At 41.9% G+C, this 23,755-nt stretch overlaps 1 protein-coding gene across 4 annotated transcripts in view; it reads right to left on the bottom strand.

Moving 5' to 3' along the window:
• The window catches only part of fermt2 (fermitin family member 2), a 45,126-nt gene extending 26,901 nt beyond the window's left edge, over nucleotides 1-18,225 (bottom strand). For 2 of the 4 annotated variants that reach the window (XM_036541882.1, XM_036541883.1), the window contains exons 1-2: nucleotides 17,716-18,224; nucleotides 16,611-16,768 (exon numbers count right to left, since the gene is read on the bottom strand). In XM_036541882.1, coding sequence (XP_036397775.1) covers nucleotides 16,611-16,767 — 157 coding nt within the window. In that variant the 5' untranslated portion in view covers nucleotide 16,768; nucleotides 17,716-18,224. Of the gene's footprint in view, nucleotides 1-16,610; nucleotides 16,769-17,715 lie in introns of all 4 variants that reach the window. The other 2 variants (XM_036541880.1, XM_036541884.1) reach the window with 2 other exon arrangements.
• Nucleotides 18,226-23,755: the final 5,530 nt, after the last annotated feature.

The following is a 23,755-nucleotide window of genomic DNA, read 5'->3' as shown; positions in this document are numbered from 1 at the left end:
ATTAGGGGAATTCAAAGCAGCTGGTTTACAGATTGGTCCTGTTTATCTTACTGTGAAGTGAGGGGGCTGCCTTCCACTGCCTTTATGAAGGCACGAAGGCCAAAGCCACTTTTCAAAGATACTTTTGAAGGAAACCATCCACTGAACTGTTAAACCCCATATTCAGGATCAGATCGGCTTACATCTTATTGTCAAGAGACAGGTGAGAAAGTGGGTGGTCCGCTTCGGTTGGTCAGAGGTCAGTTGTGCAATACTGCACTTATCTCTCATATATCTGAAGCTTAATATCAACTTTAACAGATCATTTCATCCAAGTGAAATGAAAAAAAAAAAAACAAAAAAAAACTGATATTTCTCGGAATCAACCCCGCACGTTCTGCACAGATCCGGTGAATTGTACCATATTAAGCCAACAGATCCAAAGATTAATAGAACGTGAAGGCGGGGGGGGGGGGGGCGTGATGTCACGGCTCAGGCATGCGTCCAGGCATAGGAACTGGCGCTTGCCTCCGTGGTGTCCCCTTTCCTCTCCTCTGCTCAGTCCGGTGCCAGCACACTCTCTCCTAGACGCTCTGACTCAAACACTGACTCATAGTTTCTGCTGGACGCTGAGGCTCACTGTCTCACGCCAGGACCATTTAACCCCACTGAGACAAGGCGCATTTGCGATACACCAGCGCTACTCTGAGTAGGAGTGGGAACCCCCATCATGGTTTATTTATTAATGGGTGACCTTACTATAGGTTCATTCTACACAATCCTTTTGGAGCCATGGAGCAATTTCCACTTAAATACTGGGGATGGCCTTCCAGACTCAGACAGTGCGAGGGCATGGCAGTGCAGCTGCCATTCAGGGAGAGCATCTAGCCTCTGCCAGCCTGAGCCCTTTTACTAACACAGAGCGCTGAAGCTCACTATCCCCTCAATCAACAACAAGACACCACGGCGACCTCACGCCAGGTGTGCACACAAACACTTACGCCGCGATAGCCGTCACATTCTCCGCTGTTGACACAGCCCTGGGTCCCAGGAAGAGCTACGGAGCTGCTAACTCGTTCCGTACGACCTGCCTCGCTCCCTGAAAAATGATATTTGCTGACCAAATTGTTCAGACCTTAAGCCACAGATTGCAGAAGTAATTAAAGAGGTGAGACAGTGGCTAGTTCTGTTCTGTCTGTTTACGGAGATGTGAAACCATCATCACCTGACTAAGTGGACTAAAACGCTGTCATGAGGGGTGGTTATTTGTCAACCTTTATGGTGGATTATTAACACTCGATCTGAAGCAACCCAAGCTTTGCTAACCCACACAGGAATAGACAAGATAGGTCTATGTGTGTCTGCTTTATACACTGTGTGCAAGCAGATAGACTGCATGGGTTCAGCAAGGGATGCACATTAACAGGACAGTTATGTTGTGCGTGTTGAGTGGAGCTTATAAAAAAACCAGTTGCCGCGGGTTAGTTTAAGGCTGCAATGAGGCTGGACTTAAAATAGTATCTGTGCTCTTTTACAGCTGCCCTCACCATTTCGCTTAGTGCTACACTGTAATTTCCGATGTCTATGTGGGAGTATGCGTGATTCAGTCCTTGTCTGCAGTCCAGAGAGGCCTTGCCTGGCTCAGCTGGGCAGCAGAGCTCACGGTTCTGTTTATGGGGATTTGTCACTTTGTTCCAGCACAGTCCGCTCCTTCCACGTTCCTGCCATTCCCCTCCCTTCGCCGAACACCATAGGCTGCCGCACCCGAGCTCCATTGTGACATCACAGTGAAGGGACGGAGCACACACCTCTAGTGGCCATCCATAAAATGACTTCAATAAAAGTCGGTAATTCAATCTCTGATCGGCCAATGGCATCTCGGGGCTAAAAATACTGCCTGCGAGGGGTGACGTAATACTGAATCTAGATGAGAGTAGCTAAGTAATTGAGTGCATTAAATGCAGGCCTGAAGTCCTTGGGAAGAGCTGCGGGAAGGAAGGAGAGAAAACACTGTTCAGGGTCTCTCCGCTGGCACACGGCGGGGGGGAAGGGTTGCTTTTCGTCATTTTCTGCGCATATATCAAGGAGTCATCCAAACCAATAAATCAATGGCAAACAGCATACATGCATTTCATTCTCTGAGCTTCGCTCATACATGCCTGATACAGTTTTCCATTAAATAGAGGGGCTCCATTGTATGGAGCTGGAAAAGTCACATGTGCAAAAACTGCCCTTCATTATTTGACATTAAGAATGGCTTTAAAAATTCATTGTTCAATCATTTGAACATCACAGCTTATTTCCTCTTACTTCCTCTTACTAGCAAATACTCATTATTTTCTTGTTCTGTTTAATATATGTTATGCGTGTTGCATATTTTATTCAATATTTTCTGTATGCCTGTTCTTGTGATTAGTACCACACAGAACAGGGTTTTCTGTGCAATAAGCTTACGCCATTCAGAATTGGTGTCCACTGAAAATCAGACATCATAAATTTGGGTCAAAACTGGTTCTGCTAAAAACTGTCTCTCAAAAGCTACTGAGAGTGTCAAGGCAGTCTAGAATTAAATTTGGACACAATAATTATAACTTCAAAAACTAAGAAAAGGCCTATAGAATCCTGTTCTCAGAACCCTTCTGTTCCAACCTACGGAATTTCGTACATGAGGATCGAGAAGTGTCTCCATATTTACAGTCCAGTTGCAAACACTGCACAGTCTGCCCTGTTTTTACCCATAGCTTAGCCAACGATCTTCATCTGCTTTCTCGACTCCTACATCATCCTGGTGTGGGCTGAAATGATACTGTCAAGCTAGCAAAACTCCACCATCAACAACCAACTGTATGCGGGTCTACTGACCCCCTTCTTCTCTTTTGCGGTTCTTCCCCATATAACCCGCTGGCAGCTGCGGTGGAGATCCCATATCCCCCTTCAGCACCCACTTTACAGGAGATCTACGCAAGGAAACCTGACCCCTGATCAGTGCAAAGGCCCAATCTTCATATTCTGTGACTGTTCTCCTCTATTTAAGCTGTTAACAAATTGCGATATGATAAACCGTGTGTGTCTGTTTAACGATCACAGCTTACTTTCATTTCAGCTTTGCTGCATTCTATAATGGGCAAAGAAAGCATTTAAGAAGTTTCTCTGGTTGCCATTAGGGGGCTGAGGCAAGTATGATTGACTGATTGATTGATTGACTGATTGATTGATTATCATTTCAGATTGAATGTGACTCCTAAGTGCCCTACTATAGTTAGAGCATTAAGCATTTCTGCCCCAGTTCTGCCTCCGGTGTGTAATGTAGTCTAATGTACTTCTGACCTGCTTCCTTTGTCCAATTACAATAGGATGGCAGACACTGTGATGAAGTGATTATTTTACTGCATGCATTCTAGTGAATCAGCACTCACTAGAATGCATGCAACTTCGGCCCGACCTTAATGAGGAATGCATGGGGGGTGAGCGAGAGCAGGTCCAATGCCTGTCGTTCAGCTCATTAGATGAGTTTACCCTTCTTCCCTCCTCCGTGGGTGTTTACGCTGGCTGAGCCGTGTTTATAAAAGGTCCCTGACAGGACGTTTGGTGGGGGGATGGGAGGAGATGACAGAGGAGAAGAGAGGTTACCACGCCTCCTCTCTGCCGCGCTTGCATAGGGGAGCTGGGACCGGAGCTGCTTCTACTGCAAGCCTCTGTTCAATCTACCATTCCCAAAAGTGGGATTTACAGAACAGCACTTTCACAACTACAAGAAGCGGACTAATTTTGTTTCATTTTTGGAAAAAGGTTCATGGAACGGAACATTTACTGGGTGCGATGAAATTCAGAAAAGTTCTACCATCTAGTTCAGGATTGTTGGATTGGGAATGGGTATGGCTGTTACATGTGTCAACCAAACCAACTGGGTATGTGACCATAAGCAACAGTATATAATAAATATTGTGATTTCCAATCAAAATTTTGCTGTCTTCTTCAATAGCTTCATTCTACCCAGAGAATGAAGCCACACACACACACACACACACACACACACACACACACACACACACACACACACACACACACACACACACAAAGCATACACGCGCGGCTTCGCAACGCCTGAGCATAAGGTTACAGGTTGAGATTAACTGATAAAAATCATTATATGCAGGGTGAGGTTAGTCACGCTTCTCACCAGCGTTTCCTTGGCGACTACACTGACGCCACAGTGGCGTGCCGCGCATGCACTGTTTTGACAGAAAACAGACGCACATCATCCATGAAAAGCCTTTAAATGACTCCTGTTCCAAATATTCCCCAGTACTACCTTTTATGAAACATAACTTCTATTTTTAGACTGCATGAGCAAGGTCAATACTGGATAAAAAAACAGAGCTGCTCTGCATCACTGTCTTTCTGTACTTACATCTAACATAGCCTTGAGAATATGAATACACTCTAAAGAGCGGAAATTTTCTTGTTTTTATTACTGACATACTTGCTGTGGAGCAGTGTGACTCATCAAATTTCTTTGATTTCCATCCTGACAGACTTAAACGTTCTCACAGTCAGTCTGAATATACCCTTGAATAAATTTAGAAAATATTCTTTGCCTATCCAGCTACATTTTATGGTAGCCTAAGTGTGATTGGTCAAAGTCTGTGATTTAATCTTCTGTCTGTTACAGTTTCCTATACAAATTAAAAATGACCACTTAAGTGACCAAAAATTCTTATTTCAAATGCTGCCATATTTTTTAAAGTGTGACAGGGGGGGAGAACTGACCGCTCTAAAACACTGCATTCATTTGACTCTGGCTGCTGCAGTGCTAACTCCAAATTCAATAAGGCATTGCTTCCTTTACCACACAAGTGAAATCATATCGATGAATGCTAGCTGAGGTATTCACCCAAAAAGGAAGTGAAGAGCAGAGAACAGTTATCTTGTATTCCACTGTTTATGTGAGCTCAAACTTTATGACAGACTAATCTAAACAGCTACTATTAGGTGATTAGCTACAATGATTTTTTCCCCTTTTACAAAATTGTCAAACAACTGAGAATATCAAGCATCCTGGACAGCTCCAGCTTGTTGTTTTTTTTTTTTACAATTAGTAATAAAACCTTAAAACTATACAGACACTCTTTGGAGCTTTGGAGAAGGCAGTGCTGCCCAGCATGTACAATTTGCTGATCAGATAGGTACTTAGCAAAAAAGTACTGTAATGCTGCATAGCAAGCACACATTAAAAATTAATGATTCCCGTAGGCGTGGCATTACTTGCAGTATGTCATATAGACAGCTTGGCATCTAATCTCATAGCAGAAACTTGGTTTCGATCCCTCGATCTAAATCAGCCGCGAAGGTCTTTGATCAAAGGTCTATGGAGACAGTGAACGCTGTAATGAGTTCTATGCAGGCACACTGTTGTTTTTATCCACTATAAAAGCCACAGCCTCATTATTTGCAATAAAAAGCACAGGTAGCACACAACCCTGCCTTGTTTACGCCAGCGTCTGCTGACGACAACCTTCTGGTTTGGTAATAGTAGTGAGCTAACTATTATTCTCAAATCACCATCCCAAGGTTTGCCCTGGAAATAACCTAGATTCAGAGCATAACTCTTTGGTCAGCAGAGTTGTGCTAAGTAGCATCTCCCTTTCTGACAGGAAGGAGGAGAAAACACAGTCTCCCCCACATTTCCAACCTGGCCAGTCAGCACCCCACACCAAGTGTAGCCCCTCCTATTACTCCTCTAGCAGTAACAAATCACTACACCAAGAGCTATAATAATTCATTCAGAAAATTAGGAGGCCATGAAGTGTTTCATTTACAGTACACGATAGACACTAGACAATTACTAACAACATGGAATGTAACAAGCAGATAAAGTTGCTTACGTATGAAACGCCTGATACATGCATTGACAATCAGAGAAAACATGTTCAGAGTATCTGATTAAAAACAGTCAACCCCCAGCAGTTCAAAACCTGTTGGTCCTCACCAAGACAAATAGGCAGGCAACAGCTGAGGTGAACTTTACATATCAACAAACAGCTATTATTGCAATGTGAAGTATTTTTCTAAACACGTTTAGCCTAGATCATACATTATGTGAACTGTACAGATACCTATCTAATTGCAGAGAAATTGTCAAAAATAAGCTTAATTACAAAATGAATTCGCCTTAACAACCACCCAATAAATACTAAATGATCTTGAACCATATCTTTATTACAGAAACATGTCTATTGAGTGCCGTTTCATTCAAAGGAATCTCAAACCCTATTTCCTCCTGTCTTCCAATTTCTTTTCATCACAATTAAGACTTTTTTTTTTTTGCCTGTTCATTCTGATACTGTCTATTCTTTCTATCAGGTACTGTCTGTTCTTTTCTACCTTTCTATCAGAGGTCTGAAATCTAATTTTCTGCAAGCATTTAAAACAGACCCAACATCTTCGTGTTCTTATTTAAGGCAAAGGCTTGAATGCTCTTATCACAGGAAATATTCCAATCCCTCATGCCTAACACTTCATGCTCATATTTAGAACACATTTCCTCTGTGAAGTTTTGTAGCCATAAACTGCCAAGATCAGTTAATCCAACTTTCTTGGTACTGTAGGAACAAGAGATCCTTTCCACTTGAATGTACCACTTTTTTAGACACACAAAGCCAAAGCTACATTTCAGCAATGTAGCAAGTTATTCTGAGTGAATCAGAATCTTAACATGACTGAAACAATGCCCGCATTGTACTTATTTGTATTAAGTTATCTGTTATGCTGTATTTTCCGGTGCTTCAAGGACACCACTAAGCCACCCAGCTGATGCACACAGCAGACTACAGGCTGCAGAACCACTTTTAAACAGAGGCTACAGCAATGGCTGTTGGAGTGACTGCTTAGGCTATTTTGTTATTTCAGCAAGATGAGTTTGCGGAAATTCCAATATATAGTTCATAAAGCTATGCAAATTTTTATACCGCATCATTTGCAACATGATTCGACTAATGATTTGGAATTGGATACTGTAAATTTCTATCCTCAACACTCCCTTACTAAAGATAATATAAATTGCTTCATTTTACACATATGACAAGCAATTCTGGTAAGGTTCTTTGCTAATAAGTACCTCCACAGTGTCCCATTTTAAGACCTAAACCCATGTTCATTATTCTGACGTCCAAATCACAACTCCGCCCAGATTCTAAGGTGTCCTACAGTGTACTATGACTGTCTGTTGGGCAGAAATCTGTACAGAAAGCAGATCCGACTCCACCATTCAGTATTAGTTCCTTTGGAACAGTTATACTAAGATGCTCCTGAGTGAAATGCAATAGTATAATACGGCTGAGTGAATAAGGTTGGCTAAAACTTCTTAAGCATGTTATAGTGATGTATTTACTCCAACAGTATGATATGAGTGCTGAAAATACACTTAATTAAGAAGAGCGTAACATTATATTGATGTGATGGAGAAACGTTATGGCCAGGCCTCAACTTTAGCTGTGTTAGCCAGCGGTCATTGAGGTGTAATTGGGTCAGCTGCTGGGGAGCACTGAGGGGGGGGCTGACACAGGAGCGATGGCTTCCTCTCTCCTCAGGAGCCACGGTCATCATGAGTCCCAGCCTGATCAATACAATCCCACTGATCTCGTTTGCTGAAAGCAAACGCTCCCGGAGGGAGAGCTGCAACAGGACACTTAACGTGATCAAGGAGATGACAGAAAACACACAGACACCAAGCCTTGACCTTCCTGGAGCTGGACTCCCCTCGGAAGATGCACCCTCCGCTCTAAGATGGAGGTGGCTGAAGTGTGGGGATTAGCCAAATAGGCAGGAGGCTCTCAGGCAATTGGTCACTCTGACAGCATCTGAGAGTGTGAGCCTTTACACTCTGCTTAAGAGTACAGGATCAGTGGTGTTTGATACTGAGGAAAAAAGATACACCTTCCTAATACTACAAAGAATCAATAGGACTCAGCTCCAACGAGATGAGTGTTCCCAGCTCCAAACACCTAATGTGAAGTACCCCTTCAGTGACACTTGAATGATGATGTCCCCAGTCCAGAGGAGTGAGACCACACATTGCCCCTCCTCAGCCTAGTGGGTTAGGACTGGTCAGACCAGTTTTATTTTATTGGACGCCAATTGATAACTAGTCACTTGGGAGGAACAGTGATACAAACAGAGGTGACAGATATGTTGGATAATTCAAAGGTTCCTCCACATTAGCATAACAACCCCCAGGTCGTCTGAGTAGTGTTGGAAACATGCCATCAGTTTTGCTGATTGACAAATTTGTGCCTATTTTAAATTATTTCCTTTATTATTATGACAAGTACCTCCTTAGCCATCTCGGATTCAAATAGCGAGAGCATACTGTTGCATAAATACACACACCTACACATACACTTACACACACACACACACACACACACACACACACACACACACACACACACACTTTGGTTAGGATAAGACCACCAATCGCTTTCTCAAGAACAGAATGAAGCTGATAAATTCAACAGATATTTCTATAAAAGTCACTGTTTCTATGTTACGCTGCACAACTAACAGCATAAACAATGGGTGATCCTCCCTTATCCAGCTTTTTACAATTAAGTTCAGGCCACAGTCCTGTAACTGCATTACACAGATCTTCTGGACATAGATCAATGACAGGACAATGCCCCAGAGCCCAAAGGCACTGGAGATTGGAAATTTCATCTATGCTGGATGGAACCCATCATTTCACCATGAATCTGATCATTCTCATTTATAACCATGGAGAAGTAAATAACTCCATTATAAACTGTGACTACATGTTTTGCACAGAAACAGGTGGTTTGGCATGTTTTCCAACCCTGAAAGACTTCAGGAGGAGTGAAAAAAAAATGCAAGGTTGCTCCAGCAGGAGAGGAGTGAGCAGTACTGATGCTGAGTCAAAGTTCTGGGATGGCCTCTAGCCTCCCATCAGATGAACCAGGATTGCACTGCACCTCCACGTGAAAGGCTCAACACAGCTGGACACCTGACCAACACACAGGTGGATGGATACGAGCCATGTTGCAGCAATGGGTTATATTTGAAATTCTGATTTTGCAGACCATGCCAAATGTCTAGCTGGAAACACTTTTCTTAAAAATCGAAAAATACCATGGATAATTTACTTCAGAAGGTTACAGGCGCTAAGAATCACAACCAAAACAAATACAATTCACTGAAAACAGTTTACAGGAGCCACAAAGTTGATGTTCTTACAAAAATGTGTTCAAAAGCTTTGCAAGACTTCCCCACTGCATATTTAAGATGCCCAAGATAGTTCATTAAAACCACACAATTCCAAAAAAACAAAACACTCATAGTTAGCATTCCAAAAGGGATAATTAACTGGTGAGAAGAACTGGAAGTCCCAGAAATAATGGACATCTTCAGATCTGGGATAGGCCTGTTGTTTTGGCACTCAATATTTGCTTAACCACAATCTCAAATACGGAGAAGCAACATCATCATATTACCATGGTAATCCACAGCAGCAGAGTTATTTTCAAGGCTTGGAAATTATGCTTACAACTCCTGCTCAGCCACACAAGGAAAATCTAAGTCACAGCAGAAGCTTGCTCCTGCAACAGGAAAGAGCAAGGCTGGGCTGGGCTCCTACTTACCCAAACTACTTCCTGTATGGAAGATTAAAGAAGATTAAAGATGCAAAGCCACCATGCAGTGGGACGGACAAACGTGTCCATCACTTAGTGGGACGAGCCAATTAAACGCAAGGAATTCTTCTAACAGGGAATGGAAAAGACAGGAAGCATCTACTTGCAAATGTCACAGAGCCTGGACCATAAGAGCACTGCTACAAAATAAGGTCATAATTCTAACTTGTGGGTTACTCCTTTTCTGACATACGAGACTTGTTTAATAAAATGCCTTAACCTCGGCTGATGGGTGAGTGCACTGGACTTCAGAGCATTGACTTCTGAGAGAAAGAGTCAACACTGGGGGGGGGGGGAGGGGGGGCTGTCACAAAAAGTTAATCATTCAAGACAAACAGTGACATCATATTCAAAGTGTGAATCCACGTACACTACCGAGTAAAACAAGGAGGCATACTGTATGTCTGCCTGGCCAGCCCCCATTACTCCAGAAGGAATTCATATTTCAGTTATGTCACTGAAATGACATGCACTTGCTGTCCTGCCTTTGTTCATACAAACTAAGTTCACAGTTTTGGAGCCTGTGAAAAATACTTTCAGAGCTAAAAAAGAATATTTAAATGTAGCTATGGCATGCATGCCTGTGTGCACACATGCATTTTATCAACACGTACTCCGTGTCTTCCCGATGACTGGGCTTAGACACAGACACAGTATGTGAACAGATGCAGAACAGGGCTTTCTTTGACACACTGACTCTATAAAGCAGGAATGAGCACGTCCCCCTCCCCTTCCCTTCCCTCTCCTCCCTGCCTACGCTCTCCCATCTATCAGTCCCTCTCCCTGCAGAGCTGCACGCCCTACCACACTGAACTCTGGGAAGGCATGCTAAAATCCCTGTCTTCCCAGACCACAGCCCCCTTTTAGCCCTCCCCCACTACCCAAAAAAAAAAAAAAGATGCAGGAAGTCTCACATCCTGCGTCAAATCGCAGCCGTTTCCTTCCAAACATCCCCCGCTCTATTGTCAGCCACAGGCCATCTTCCTCCCGCCCCAGTCCACCTCCCCAAACTATAGCCATCATCACAGCCGGTACTATGATTGGCGCGCCAATCACTTCGCCACCCTCGCTCTTCATATTCATATTACAATATGTGTATTTCCAAAGGTTTCTGCTGGAGCACTGCAAATCACCATTACATTACCAACCCCCCAAAGCGCAGGGAAAACCCCTTTGTTCATTTAGTATCAGAGATTTAAGAGGATATTAGGGCTGAATGAATCCCAACTGGGCGTCTTGTGCAAGGACTGAACCACAAGATGATTCAAAGCGCCACTGCTGCCATTTTTCAGGAAATATTATGACTGAGTAAGGGTTACTGGAGCTCCCCTGATGACAAAGGGTTACTGGCGCTCCCTTGACGAAAAAAAGGGGTTAAAGCATCGAGTGATTCATGGCAATCAGCAAACAGAACCAAAAGAGCTGAAGCGGGGAGCAGAAAATACTGGGATGACGGCAGCGTCCAGGGAACATGCCAAACCCTGGAAGTCATTTCCTGCTCCACAGAAGACTTTTATGGAATTCTATCAGAGAGTCTCACGTCACATGGCCAGGGCCCAGAACGCTGACCCCCACCACCCTTTACTCCACTCCACTGCTATCTGGATTGAAGGGGGGGGGGGGTTCAGGACCAACATGACCTGCATAAAACCGGCCATTCTGACCAAGCCTAATCTATTACCATGGCCTTCATTAACCATTTCATGCTAAACTTTCACCACAAGTCAAAACGCAACACAAAAACACACTCCTTCCCGTTTTATTTTCCCATGATCCTCCCGTGAGAACTTCAATCACTTTCTTTCATTATTCTGAAACCTTAACAATCATCTTTTGGCCTCAAAGCAAATGTTTTGGGTTTTTGACAAACGGGATTCCTGAAGCTGAAAACACATCTAATCTGGCCCCTTCCTGCAGTGTGTGTGTTTATGCTCCCAAGCTCACGGCAGGAAGAGGCGGTCCCCGCAGACCCGTGGACACGTGCTGGAACGGTACATACAGAGCCTGCATACAATCGCAGATTCGTATTAAGAGCACTTTGTCCGTACAAAATGTGCCTTTGCTCCGTTTAATGATCTTCAGTAAGCACATTAGGATTCCAGTGACTGCTTTAACACTGACTGCCAGGGGAACGCTAGGACCGATCAACCCGCTGCCAATGCAGAAACACTAGTAACAAAGACCTTGGCAAGTGCCGCACCGAAAATTAGCCACAACTACTGAGTGCTGTGTACTCACAGTAGCATATTGCATAAACCCAAGTACAACATACCCCCCCAACCATTCTCCAAAAACACTCTTAATATGCTGTGGGCTCTCCGTGTCAGAATTCCGCATCTTTCCTGTAATGCAAAAAATAACGTGCAGATATACATTTAAGGCTAATTCAAAGAAAGTACAAGCAACAGTTTAAAGTAACAAGACCTTTGATCATCAATGTCTGTGAGCATGTTCACTTTCAAATATTTTGCATTGTGATTTACCCCACAACAGGTAGTCAAATTCTATGTGCACAAAAATAAACCAACATGCAAGTAAATCACACTGCCTGGGAGGAAAGTAAATCATTGGGTGAAGATCTGAGGGCAACTGTAAACTGTACCAAAAGCCATCTGCGTCCCGTGTTACTAAATGGCAAAGCTAAGACAGTACAGTATATACAGACCAGTCATAACATCAGCATGCCCACCTACCATCTTACCAACACAAGTACAATACAAATGCCAGTGCAGACAGTGGATTGAAAAAAATGCAATAATGGGAAGGAAAAGTTGGAAAGCTATGTATGGATGAGATGGATATCTTGAATGGAGTGTGGCAAATACAGAAGTGAGGGATTGGTATCAAAATGGCAAAATCTGCAGCTGAATTTATTTCATGTGTTTGTCATTCAGACTGCAACATTCACATTTTTTGAATTACAATATGTTTTAGGATCATAATCCACAACAAACCACTTGAATCCAGCCTATCTGCACTTCTGGAAAGGTGCATCACTGTCACAGTGAATATAAACAGTTAGGCAAAATTAGGCTCATATTGCCTCTCTTGAAAATGCTCACAATTTACTTGCTGGCAAATACTGTTTGGCTTTTTTGGCCTTCAAGTTAATAATTAAAAAACATAACCCCACATAGGGCTTTGGCTGGACAAATAAGGAGCAAAAGGCTATAGTTCACAAAAAAGACTGCAGACTGTGTCCAAGATAAACCAGGATTTGCTACGTAACCTCCCACAGGGCCCCCAATGACTCCCAACACCAGAATGGGTATGTGCACTTCAGATCAATGTCTTACAATGTATTTTCACTTTCAGGAGAAGCCCACTGCGCATCACAAAGCCCAAACCCCAGAGAACGAGCGCTTGCCACTGCACATCATCTTCAAATCTTCACCCCCTCAGATCAGACCTCCAAAAGAAGCACTTTAGAAATGAAAAATGAACATGTCCAAGATGTCCATAAATAAATAAAGCAGGGGAGTGATCGGAGTTTTCGATCATTAAGTCTTAAATAAAGCTCTCCGGCAGGGCCTCCACAGGAAATGAACGGCGTAATCAATAACGGAGTGCCTTCCTGGCATTTCGCATTTTAATCCATTAAACTCCCCATTAGAAGCCTGCGATGGGAGAGGCAGCAGGCCGTGGCCACTGGCGACAGGAGGAGGTGGGCCGTTCCAGAGATAGGAGGCAGAGAAGACACCGCTGCAGCCGCAGCGTGGAGTTGAGGTCATCAGGGCACTTTAACCAATGCCGCCGCTCAAAACCGGACTGGGACACCTGTTGTAACTTTGCCCAAGGCCCTCTGAATAGCTCCAATCAACCTCCAGCAGAACGCATGGACAAAATCTACAACTCTGATTGATGTATTAGCAAGACAAATGTATTTATCGCACGAGGCTGCGGAACAGCAGGATGGGATGCCCTTCGTGTCAGCGAGGGAGAGGTTATGTTCCACAGGCGGGTGGCATCTACGTGTTACTCCACAGCCCCGCGCGCGAGGGGGGAAATGCTTCTGAAAGCACGCCCTTGATGAGACACATTCATGTCACACGCAGGCCATCTGACTTTACGCCAGCCAATTGCCGGCTTGCCATGATCTTTGCAGGCTCACGCGACTAAATCATTTGACAAAGTCATTTAAAGAAGCGCGTTTAAAAACTCAAAAGTATAACCTACAGGCCTCAGAAACTAAACAGCAATGTCACAAGGTCACTTCTCACAACACATCAGTAACACTAGAACCAATGTTTTCAACTGCTTTTCTTAAGACATATTTACTCATGCCGGGATACTTATAGTGGATAAACATGCCTTTACTCCCACCTCAAATCCCACTCAATTCTCAGTTCAAAAAACAATATGAACAAGTAGTAGTAGTAGTCTGTACTTCAATATGAAGGGAAAGGGGTGTGGATACTGACACCTCTTACCTGCCTCAGATAAAACTAAATATACAACACATTAGCGCCATAGTGGGTCCAACATATACTCACCTACTACAATACTGTTGATAACCTCTTCAAAAAAAAAAAAACTAAATTGGGAATGGCAAAGAGAAATGGGGCTTCTTTTGTCCGTTTTCCTATGACAGATACAACATACAAAGTAATAACTTTATTTATTAAAATTTAAATGTATGTAACTTTATTGTCTTTATTATCATGTCCTACTAAAGCTAAAGAAATGAGAAGCAGGTCAGCTCTCGATAGTCTGCTCTTGCTTATGAACTTCCACACAGTTGCCGATTATCAACAAAAGCAGACAAGATATGACTGTGGCTAAAACATACCCTCTTATCAGAGCACAGCATCAACCCTGTCACCTGCATGAGACGAAAAGTGGCTGCAGGTTTTTGCCTTCATTGCTACACTGTGACAGCATGCAGAACTAAACTGCCACTGTATTGGTGACATCTTGACCACAGGTAAGTGTGCAGTCACGTTAATGTTTTTCATTTTGTCTATCAGAAATGACCTATGCAAACCAGTAACCATTAACACTGTAACACAAGTGGGTGCTGGTTTGCTTTGGGTATTTTAAAATTTACCTATATCCACAGCGCCACACATGTCTCCAAGCTAAGGTAATTCAGCTCTTCAAGGAAAAAACTTCTAATAATGGTACATATGCCTGAAGTGTAGACTATCTGAGAAACAGGTAGGTTTATCTTGAGCAAAGAAATTCCAAACCAAAGACACAACAGGCACAGTTTATCCACAATGATGTGGTCCAAATTTGTCCTGCACCGCAATGCAAAGAAGTGAGCCACAAAGTACTTGACAATAAAGTTTTAGCCACAGTGATCTTTGGGATAAGCACTACGGTTCCTGTGAGATTGCGGGTCTTAAATGCAGCCTTTGCCTGCCCATTACCAAGGCTATGTCACACACTGCAGTCTCCAATGGCCTCCGCCCACACACTGCTGTCTCGCTCCTGTGAAACAACGACTGCAGCTGATCCCAACAGAGGAGCATAATTCAGGCTCTTTCAATACCCCTTCCATTAAAACCTCAAAATACTGAGGTTACCCCTGATGTATAAAGCATCATCGGAGAAAGTTGTTTTAGAGTCCTATATGGCAAGGTTATGTAAAATCTAGGGCCGGAAAGTCATGAAGACAAGTAAACCTCATGACCATGAACCTGAAGGTGCAAGAAGCGTTGAAAGCTATTGCTCATCAGACCTGAAATCTATCATCACTCTTCAGCTGCAGATGGGTAACACTGAGGAACACCCCCACACACAGACACAGACACACATACAAACACTTTCCTCCGCCAACACCACCGATCTCATCTTCCATACAGTGCAACAAAACTGTGATTCAGGCTTAATTCTGACAGAAAATGGGGATAAAATTTTTTACCAGTCTCTGCCTTCAGCAATATTTGAGTATGTTTGTTGAAGAGGACACAGAAGAATACAATAAGTGACATTTCACTGAAACTAAGGGGGATGAGGAGAAAAAGAAAAAAGCCTGCCTTCCCACATGCGACACTGCGTATGACCCTGGTTTAAGGCTGGACAGAGGACCACAACGAACAAAGCCCTCAATTATGCTAAGTTCTACCCATGAGGGACAAAAACAGGGAAATGACTGTGAAATAAACTTGCACAATGCTGGAATGTGGAATATTTAACCCCTTTTAACACACTGTCAGTTGAAAATGAACTACGATTTGACGTTTCCTGTCATTACACTGAGCAGTGTTCAGCTTTAAAAGGCCCTTTATATCAGTCTGCTCCCCAAGTAAATACTCTGGTTCAATCCTTTTATTTATGACAACCAAAACTGAAGCTTTTACACCACATCTTATATGTTTGTGCCACAGTTTCATTTTTATTTGACAATTCATATCTAATGCTATGCATGGGAATATATAACATCACTTTTCATAACAGCCACATACAGTAGAGCGACTTAAATAACTGGAGAAACTATATCTTCGGAACTTTCTGCCTAACAAATGTTGCCCAGAATGCTCATTATCATGGACAGCTACAATGTCAAATATTTAAACATAGAAAAAATATTGGCAAAAAACTAATGCTTCTTTCAGTCACCTTTTAGTTTAAATGTACCAATGTGATGGCTTGTGACATAAACAAACTACACCACAGACAACAAAATGTCAGTTTAGAATTTTAGGTGACTTCTTGAGCAATGCATCCATAAAATCAAGGCATACATAAACGAGAGATTTAAAGGGTATCTATACTGCCAAATTGGTATTGTGCAAAAGGAGCAGCTTTATTTTTTTCGGAAAATAACTATCTGGTTTAAGTCTCGTGCAGAAATACAGACATCAGATCATTGAAATAACAGTTATTTTGTTTATGAAATGATGAACAGACAATGAATGCAAGAGATGAGCAACTACATATATTTTACAACGGTATAAGCAACGCAGTTAAAGGTTTTCATACCGAGTTTTTCCACGAGTTTAAGCATGACCCCGCCAATATGAATTTCGCCGGTCACCCGCAGCGACACGTCCCTATGGAGGTCGGTCACGTGCATCTTCAGTTCCCAGGTCCCGTCAGCGTAGCAGCCATCGGGCATTCGTATACCGTCCAGCGCCATCCTTTCAAGAGAACAATGGTAATTTGACACACAAAACACAGGCATATGTTTCAACGTTCAGACTCAAGCATTAAATAAAACTTAATTCTATCAAGCATATGCTGCTTTACTACTGCATCTCGGATGAATGGATCAAGCCGATGAATGTTTGGAACAAGTGGATCAGTATCGAAATAATTAGCCAGCCCAATCAAGAAAGCCAGAGATATGCTCTGTCAAATGAGACTCTCCAGGCAAGACCATTGAGGCTTCACTATCTAATTACAAGAGCAAGCTAACAAAGTTTAAAAGACTAACTTTTCGGTTTAGGCACAGGTCGTCATGGATTTAGGACAGCGTCATTTGAAAGTCAATCCTATGTGAATGTTTGCATTATGCAATGAACTCGCTTCTACACACAAAGTCACCCACGAGACAATGAGGACTCTGCGTGTTATGAATGAGAAAATAAGTAAAATGCACTAAAAGAAAACTGCGTCATTTAATCAATAAAAGACTAGGCCTTGTGACTGCCTACGCTTAACGTTACTGTAGCAAGGCAAACCAGCTACAACATGCAGGCAAAACACGTCATTTCGTCAAGTTAGAGCATATTCACCTGCTGTAGATAACGGAAAGTATACTAATTTGTGAAACATGAAGCAGATTACGTAAGCGGCTTTAGACAACTTGCCTCTTAAATTGCAAACTCCTGTAGTTTCGTTACAAACAAAAATGACAAGCGTTTACTCAGTCTGAAACCTAAAAATCTCACCATATATGTTAATTAAAACCTATTTTTAATAATAAAGGTATTTCTAACAGCCATTTTACACGCGTTGCTAGCTTCTTGGGAAGCAGCAAAACATTGCTCGGTTCCGAGTGCTGTAGCCTACAGAGTGCAGGGGGCTGCGAATCTTTCTTGCCCCTAAAGGACGAAAATGAAAATCAGTTACAATGTCCACTCACCTTCACAAATACAACAATCCAAGACCGAAATCCGTTTATATCTCCTACTTTTAATACTGAATTACTCTTCTTTTTTATATATCATGCAGTTTCTTATCCTGGAAGATAATCCCAGAGAAGTAGCCCAAGTTAAGTATCCCAAACTGTCTCCTCGGGCTTTCGCTAATGGAGTCCAGCCGTTTCTTTTTCTCCCTCCCTCTTTCCAGCAGATAACGTCACTCACTCCTCCAATCCCACTTTTCCTTTCATACAGTCCGAACTCTCAGCCTGACCGGATCCCCGTATTCCTTCCTCGGTTTTTTAATTGGAAAAACTGCGGTTTATGACTGCATCGTGATGCCCAATGCCATGCATTTACCCGCAGATTGCTATTTGGAGGATTTAATTAAACAAATACATTTTACATAGGTTATTTTTATGTGTAACGTTTTCTGTCTCATCTGCAATTACTTGATTTACCCCGCCCCACTCTTTGAAAAATGTCCCTTTGTTTGGGACCTAGTTATATGCCTTCATCCACACAAGTAGATAATTTTTTTGCCACGGGGCAAAACTCAACAGTTGAATCAAGACTAGGGAACGGGAAAGCATAAGGACCGCCGCTGCTGCCTTTTATGGAAATGGAACCGCGCGTGCTGTGGTACATCCGGGGACCGCAAGGGTCTTTGCTTCAGGATTTACACACAATTACTCGTTAAGTAAACAGTAAACATGAGAGTTATTTTGGGCAGAATTAAAATACTAACTTGCAGGCCGTATTTTGTCCGCAAATGTAGTTGAATACAACGGATGAGACAGCAAGTTATAACTTCTCACTGGGGCAACATTTACAAAACTAACTGAACATCTTCACTGACTTGTACATTACTATATTCATCACCCATCTTTCATCCGTAATCAGTTGCTTACTGCCTGAAATCCACAAGAATGTAAATCACATAGGTGCTTTTTTTGGTCAAGACTTTATGTGTTAAGGAATCAGCAGCTGTAGGCAATTACATGGTCATTAATTTTCTTTTTAAGATGAAAGCGTCTTTTTCTGTAAACAAAAATCATTAAATGACCTGAAAGCATCATTCAGGAACATCGTCTATGCGTAACGTATCTTTTATTGTGCTTTTCCTATCAATGTGTCCTCACCATATATTGTAAAGTAGTAATTCGTCAGAAAGTATGCCCTTGACACATTCTAAATGATTTAATGGAAAAAAACAAAACATAGTATTCCACTACCTTGACCCTGAGCCCTGCCTTCCTCTATGAGTTATGCGGGATAACCATTCATAGCAACCAGCTGGGTGTTTTGATTCAACCCATTTGGAAAAAATGATATTTAATGCCTTGTGGATAAAACTGGGAGTGTACGACTAGCCCATGTAGTCACTGGAAACATTTATTCTTAACAAAATGGGACACTGGCATTTGAAGAGAGTTATGAGATTCAAGATTGAAAAATAGATATCAGTGTAAAAATGGTATATTAAGGATCTGATTTGATTCTGATTTGAGTCTTACCTGTGCACAACTTGCAACACTTGAATTGCCACACCATGCTATTTCTGTTCCCATAATATGTCTCCCACAATAGTCTGATGTTAGATATATGGTGCTGTTATCTCTTGATTACTGTGCTGTTTTATGTGTTGTCTATTAAAGCTTATCCCCTTTGATCACAAGACTGTAACCTCTGACAGATTTTAACCAAATTTATTGCATCTAATTACAGCTGACTTTTCTTTCAGTCTTTATTTTGCATAACATGGCAAACATTATTGTATCTTGCCAAGTTTACTGAACACACTGTATTGTTGAAGGGACATTTAAAATTAATTTAATGGAAGCATTTGGGAGAGGAGACCTGTTGTGGATGTTGTTGAAGAGTGGGAAAATTCAATAAATGACAGAACTAAATAAGGAGTGCCCATGACCATACATGGTCATACCACTATTATATTCCTCCAAATGTGATATATTTTTTTCTTTTCCTCTGCAAAACATGACATATATGGAACATTCAAATACATGAATATTTCTAGCCTATATAAAGTATTTGGAGTGAAATGGCAAGACTCCCCTTTCTCTGCTGAATCTACCCTGCAGTGGAGCGACGTGCAGACCCTCTTCAAGCAGGCGGTGAGGCATGAATCACCACAGCTTCTGGCCTCTCCAGAGGAAGACCAGTTCCAGTAAAAGAATTCGGCTGCACATTTGGTCTGCATCAAAGCGATTTATAACCCTTCTCCCCAAGCTGCACTGACCTGAGCCGGTGTCTGGCAACAGCTCCATTGCCTTTTATAGGCTCTGTTTTAATTAGAGTGTAAACATGCAGTCCGAAGTAATGCGGGGAAGTGAAATGCGCTCCTCAGCGCAGGAGACTCAGGGTAGGAATGTGGTTCAGGGAATAAAGTGCTGAGTCTGAACAAATTCAGCTTCCACCACCACACACCAATGGTGTCTCAAACAGCTGTCATGTATTGTTAATTAGAATACACTCATTCTAGAGGGATTACGTATGTCAGTTCTTCCAAATTTAAATGCAGGTGAAATGATCTCAGAACTCTTCCAGGAACAACACGAAAATCAATGCACACATTAAAATTTATTTTTTCTTCAACACTTCTACAGTAACACACAAAACTTATGAAATGGCCAACATGGTAAACAATTACTGCTGTTAGGAGTAAGATGTGAAATGGTGAGTATCAGACAGAAAAGAAAGGGAAAAGCTATGATTACACAAACCATGAATAACACATAGTCTGTAAAGGTAAAGCACCACAGCTATACCAGGATCTAACAAATTACTGTGACTAAAAATGACAAAAAAAACTTTCCTTTAAAATAAATTGTCAGTAAAAGCAAAAAGACATCAACGTATTTCTGAATATGTGTAATATCCTGGATATGAAATAATGCAAAGTGAGAAAATCCCAAAGTAACGGCCTATGTGTTCTGGTAGTTTCATTCTCTATTTGTAATGATTTTTGGCATGTACTCATCTTGCCAGTAAATCCAAATAGGGTATATTTTATATAGAGGCAAACATTTCTTTAAATCTTTCATGGTTTTCTTTTTATCGTTTTCAAAACAGCTGGATTCCTTAAGTAAACTGCATGTCTATTTGCCCAAAGACAGCTGAGACAATGTCCCTATAACTGAAATCAAACAAGACAAACGCCATCTGGGCTCCAAAACAAGAAAGTAGGCATCTCTGGAAAATCTTGCTGTAATATGGCACTTTTAAAACAATGCAAGATGACCCTGCATCTAGCAGTGCAATTTATTTTTTGGATTTATGCATTTAGCTGAAAGCGTTCCTTCCTCCCAGCTAAAGGGCTTGTTTAAAATGACAACAAAAAAGTGGTGGTAGAAAATGACAGCTAGAAGAAAATGACATGAAATGGTAGAGCAGAGACTGCAGCACTGCAGGACAGAGTGATAACAAGGCTTGCCTCACCTCTGTTACAACTATAGCACCACAGCCGTTATCGCAAATCACTTCAGAAACATAACTATGGAAAAAAGAAATGGTAAAAGAGACTTGGACCAGCAAAACTCTGGAGAGAGGTCATGCTGAGAAAGGATGACCATTTCTATGGAAGTGTTACCCTTTCAATAGATGTCTGTGTCTGCCACCTAGTGGTCACAGCCGAGTACTGTCTTCACCTTATTCAGAACCTTTCAGTAATTTATGTTTAAATCACTCCTCCCACAAAGAGCCTTTTTTGCTGTCATATCAACGTGATATTATCCTTGGGAGAGCACAACGAGCAGAGAGAGGACTTTTAAGCAGAGGAAATAAAGAAAATTCCTTTTAGAGAAACAGAGACAAAATTAAATAAATTTAGAATACAACCATCATGTCAAAAAGAAAATGACGTTTTAATAAAAGGAAATACAGTGTGTCGGATGGCAGTTTGAATCCATTACAGGCATGAGTTATTGCACAGCTTTCCAGAGTCAAAAGTTTGTCAGCGTATCATTTCAATGTTAAAGTAACAGTCATTTTGTTTCTTTCAGTCAACCCAGAAGCGGATACAGCGGAGACATTACTGGATGGTTTCTCTCATTCTGTGTACACATTCTCAAGGTCTTAAAATACAGAGTACAACCCAGATTTCAAAGTGCAACACGCCAAAGGGCCTACTGTCTCAATACAGGCAAATGACAAGAGATGTGACCTTTCCGTTATTTAAACATGCTGTCAATGTGTAGGTCACGAAAGCAAGTGATTCGGAGACAGACTTAGAATTGCTTTTGAATTGGAACACAGTCCCACTCCTAACAGTGAGTCATACCTTTTGCTGCAACATTAAAAGGTGCTGTTATACCACATTTGTGACGAGCATCTGCAGGCTGTGTGCTTGTCTGTGCTGAAGCCAGGTACACCTGGTGAATGCTGCCCTAACAGAGCTGCATGAAGCTCACCATCACTGCTGGGTAGCTCAACAATATCCTTACAGAGGGCATCACTTTTTATTGCCCAGCCTAAGCAAACAGCTCTTCCCACCAGCCAGCAAAGCTACATTTTAGCGTACTGGAACTTTTACCCTATGTAGACAAGTCTGGCAACGAAGGCTGAAAGCTCCATTGCCGAGTGTCCACATTTTTGCATGCGTGCTAACCTCTGTTTGAGTGAGACTTCGCTGCAAACTCAGATATGAAGCAGTCTGCCTTGCATAAGTGTCCCTTCTGACTGACGTTTATTTGCCAGCAAGACAGTATTTGAGGCCCTTCATTCTTTTATAGTTTCTCAGTGTCATCTTTTCCTTGTGAAAGACGTCCATTTCTTTGAAGTATGAGAACTCTGGAGGGCATCACTGCAGGGACACGATTTGAGGCTTAAGAGTGACCAGGTCCATTTCACATGTTGGAATTGGCTAAAGTATAAATGAGCATGCCATCACAATGTGATCCAAGTTGATATATTAGGCATTAATATATCAGGTTGTAACTTCCCTGACCATCATGGGACAGCATACAGCCCTCTGCTCGGGTAGAGACAGCAGGAATTTCTGCCATTCGTTCAGTCAGTTACAATAATGATGACAACATGTAGCGACGACCCTTGCGCTTATGAAACTGGTTCCATTTTATACCCCATATCTTTTCCACAAAAAAACAAAAATCCATAAAATGCAAACATACTGGCATCTAGTGGACAAAAACAGTAACAAACAAGTTGAATGCAACTTCACTTTCTAATTTGCATTGATCCTCAAAACATCCTTCATAAAAGTAAATTACACTTCTGTTACATTCAGGCAATGTTAATAAAAATAAATGCATTTTTCAATGGCAATATGTGATTCTACTCAACTCCTATACCATATTTTTTATTATGCAGTAAGAAGATTAATAGATCTCTGCATATTGATTTCAGACACCTCAGAAGTCCTGACAAACACACTAAAGCTGGAGACAGATTAGTGGCCCCTTCTCCAGAGAGATGTACCATGATGCCTCTCCTTTTTTGTCACTAAATTACTAAAACTGACACATGGGCTAGCTAAAAACAAAACAAAACAAAACAAATATTTGGCCACCTGTAGGGATTCGGCATTTCAAAGGATAATCATAATATCAATAAAAATGTTGGTAATAAAATAAGTGGATAAAAATATCAACCATAATCCTCCATAAATCAAGTGTAAACACAGAGGTGCATGTGGAGCACATCTCATTTATAACGTTCACAAGGTATTCTCCAGCTCCACAAATTAGGGGAGCAGGGGAATGTGTCTGCCAGGTCCAATCACAATCACTCACAATATACTGGAGTCTAAGTTGCATACATGCTGAGCCCTTTATACCGACAGTATTAATCAATCATTCTCCCCAGCCTTTGGTTGTGTTTCTTAGCTTAGCTTCTTTAGGGCCCTGCAGCTTCCCCACGTGATAAGTGCCTACAGAGAACTGTGGGGTTGGACCAGCAAGGCAACCAGCTTGCACGCATTTGGGTTTCCCTGGAGCTGCACTGAGACTGGTGCTGACAAAAGTACTGACTCTTCATGCTTTTTTGTAATAGTTTGTAATAGAT

The sequence above is a fragment of the Megalops cyprinoides genome, chromosome 12 (genome assembly GCF_013368585.1).
Source record: "Megalops cyprinoides isolate fMegCyp1 chromosome 12, fMegCyp1.pri, whole genome shotgun sequence".
NCBI classification, from domain to species: Eukaryota; Metazoa; Chordata; class Actinopteri; order Elopiformes; family Megalopidae; genus Megalops; species Megalops cyprinoides.
This window is presented reverse-complemented; position numbering and strand designations above follow the sequence as displayed.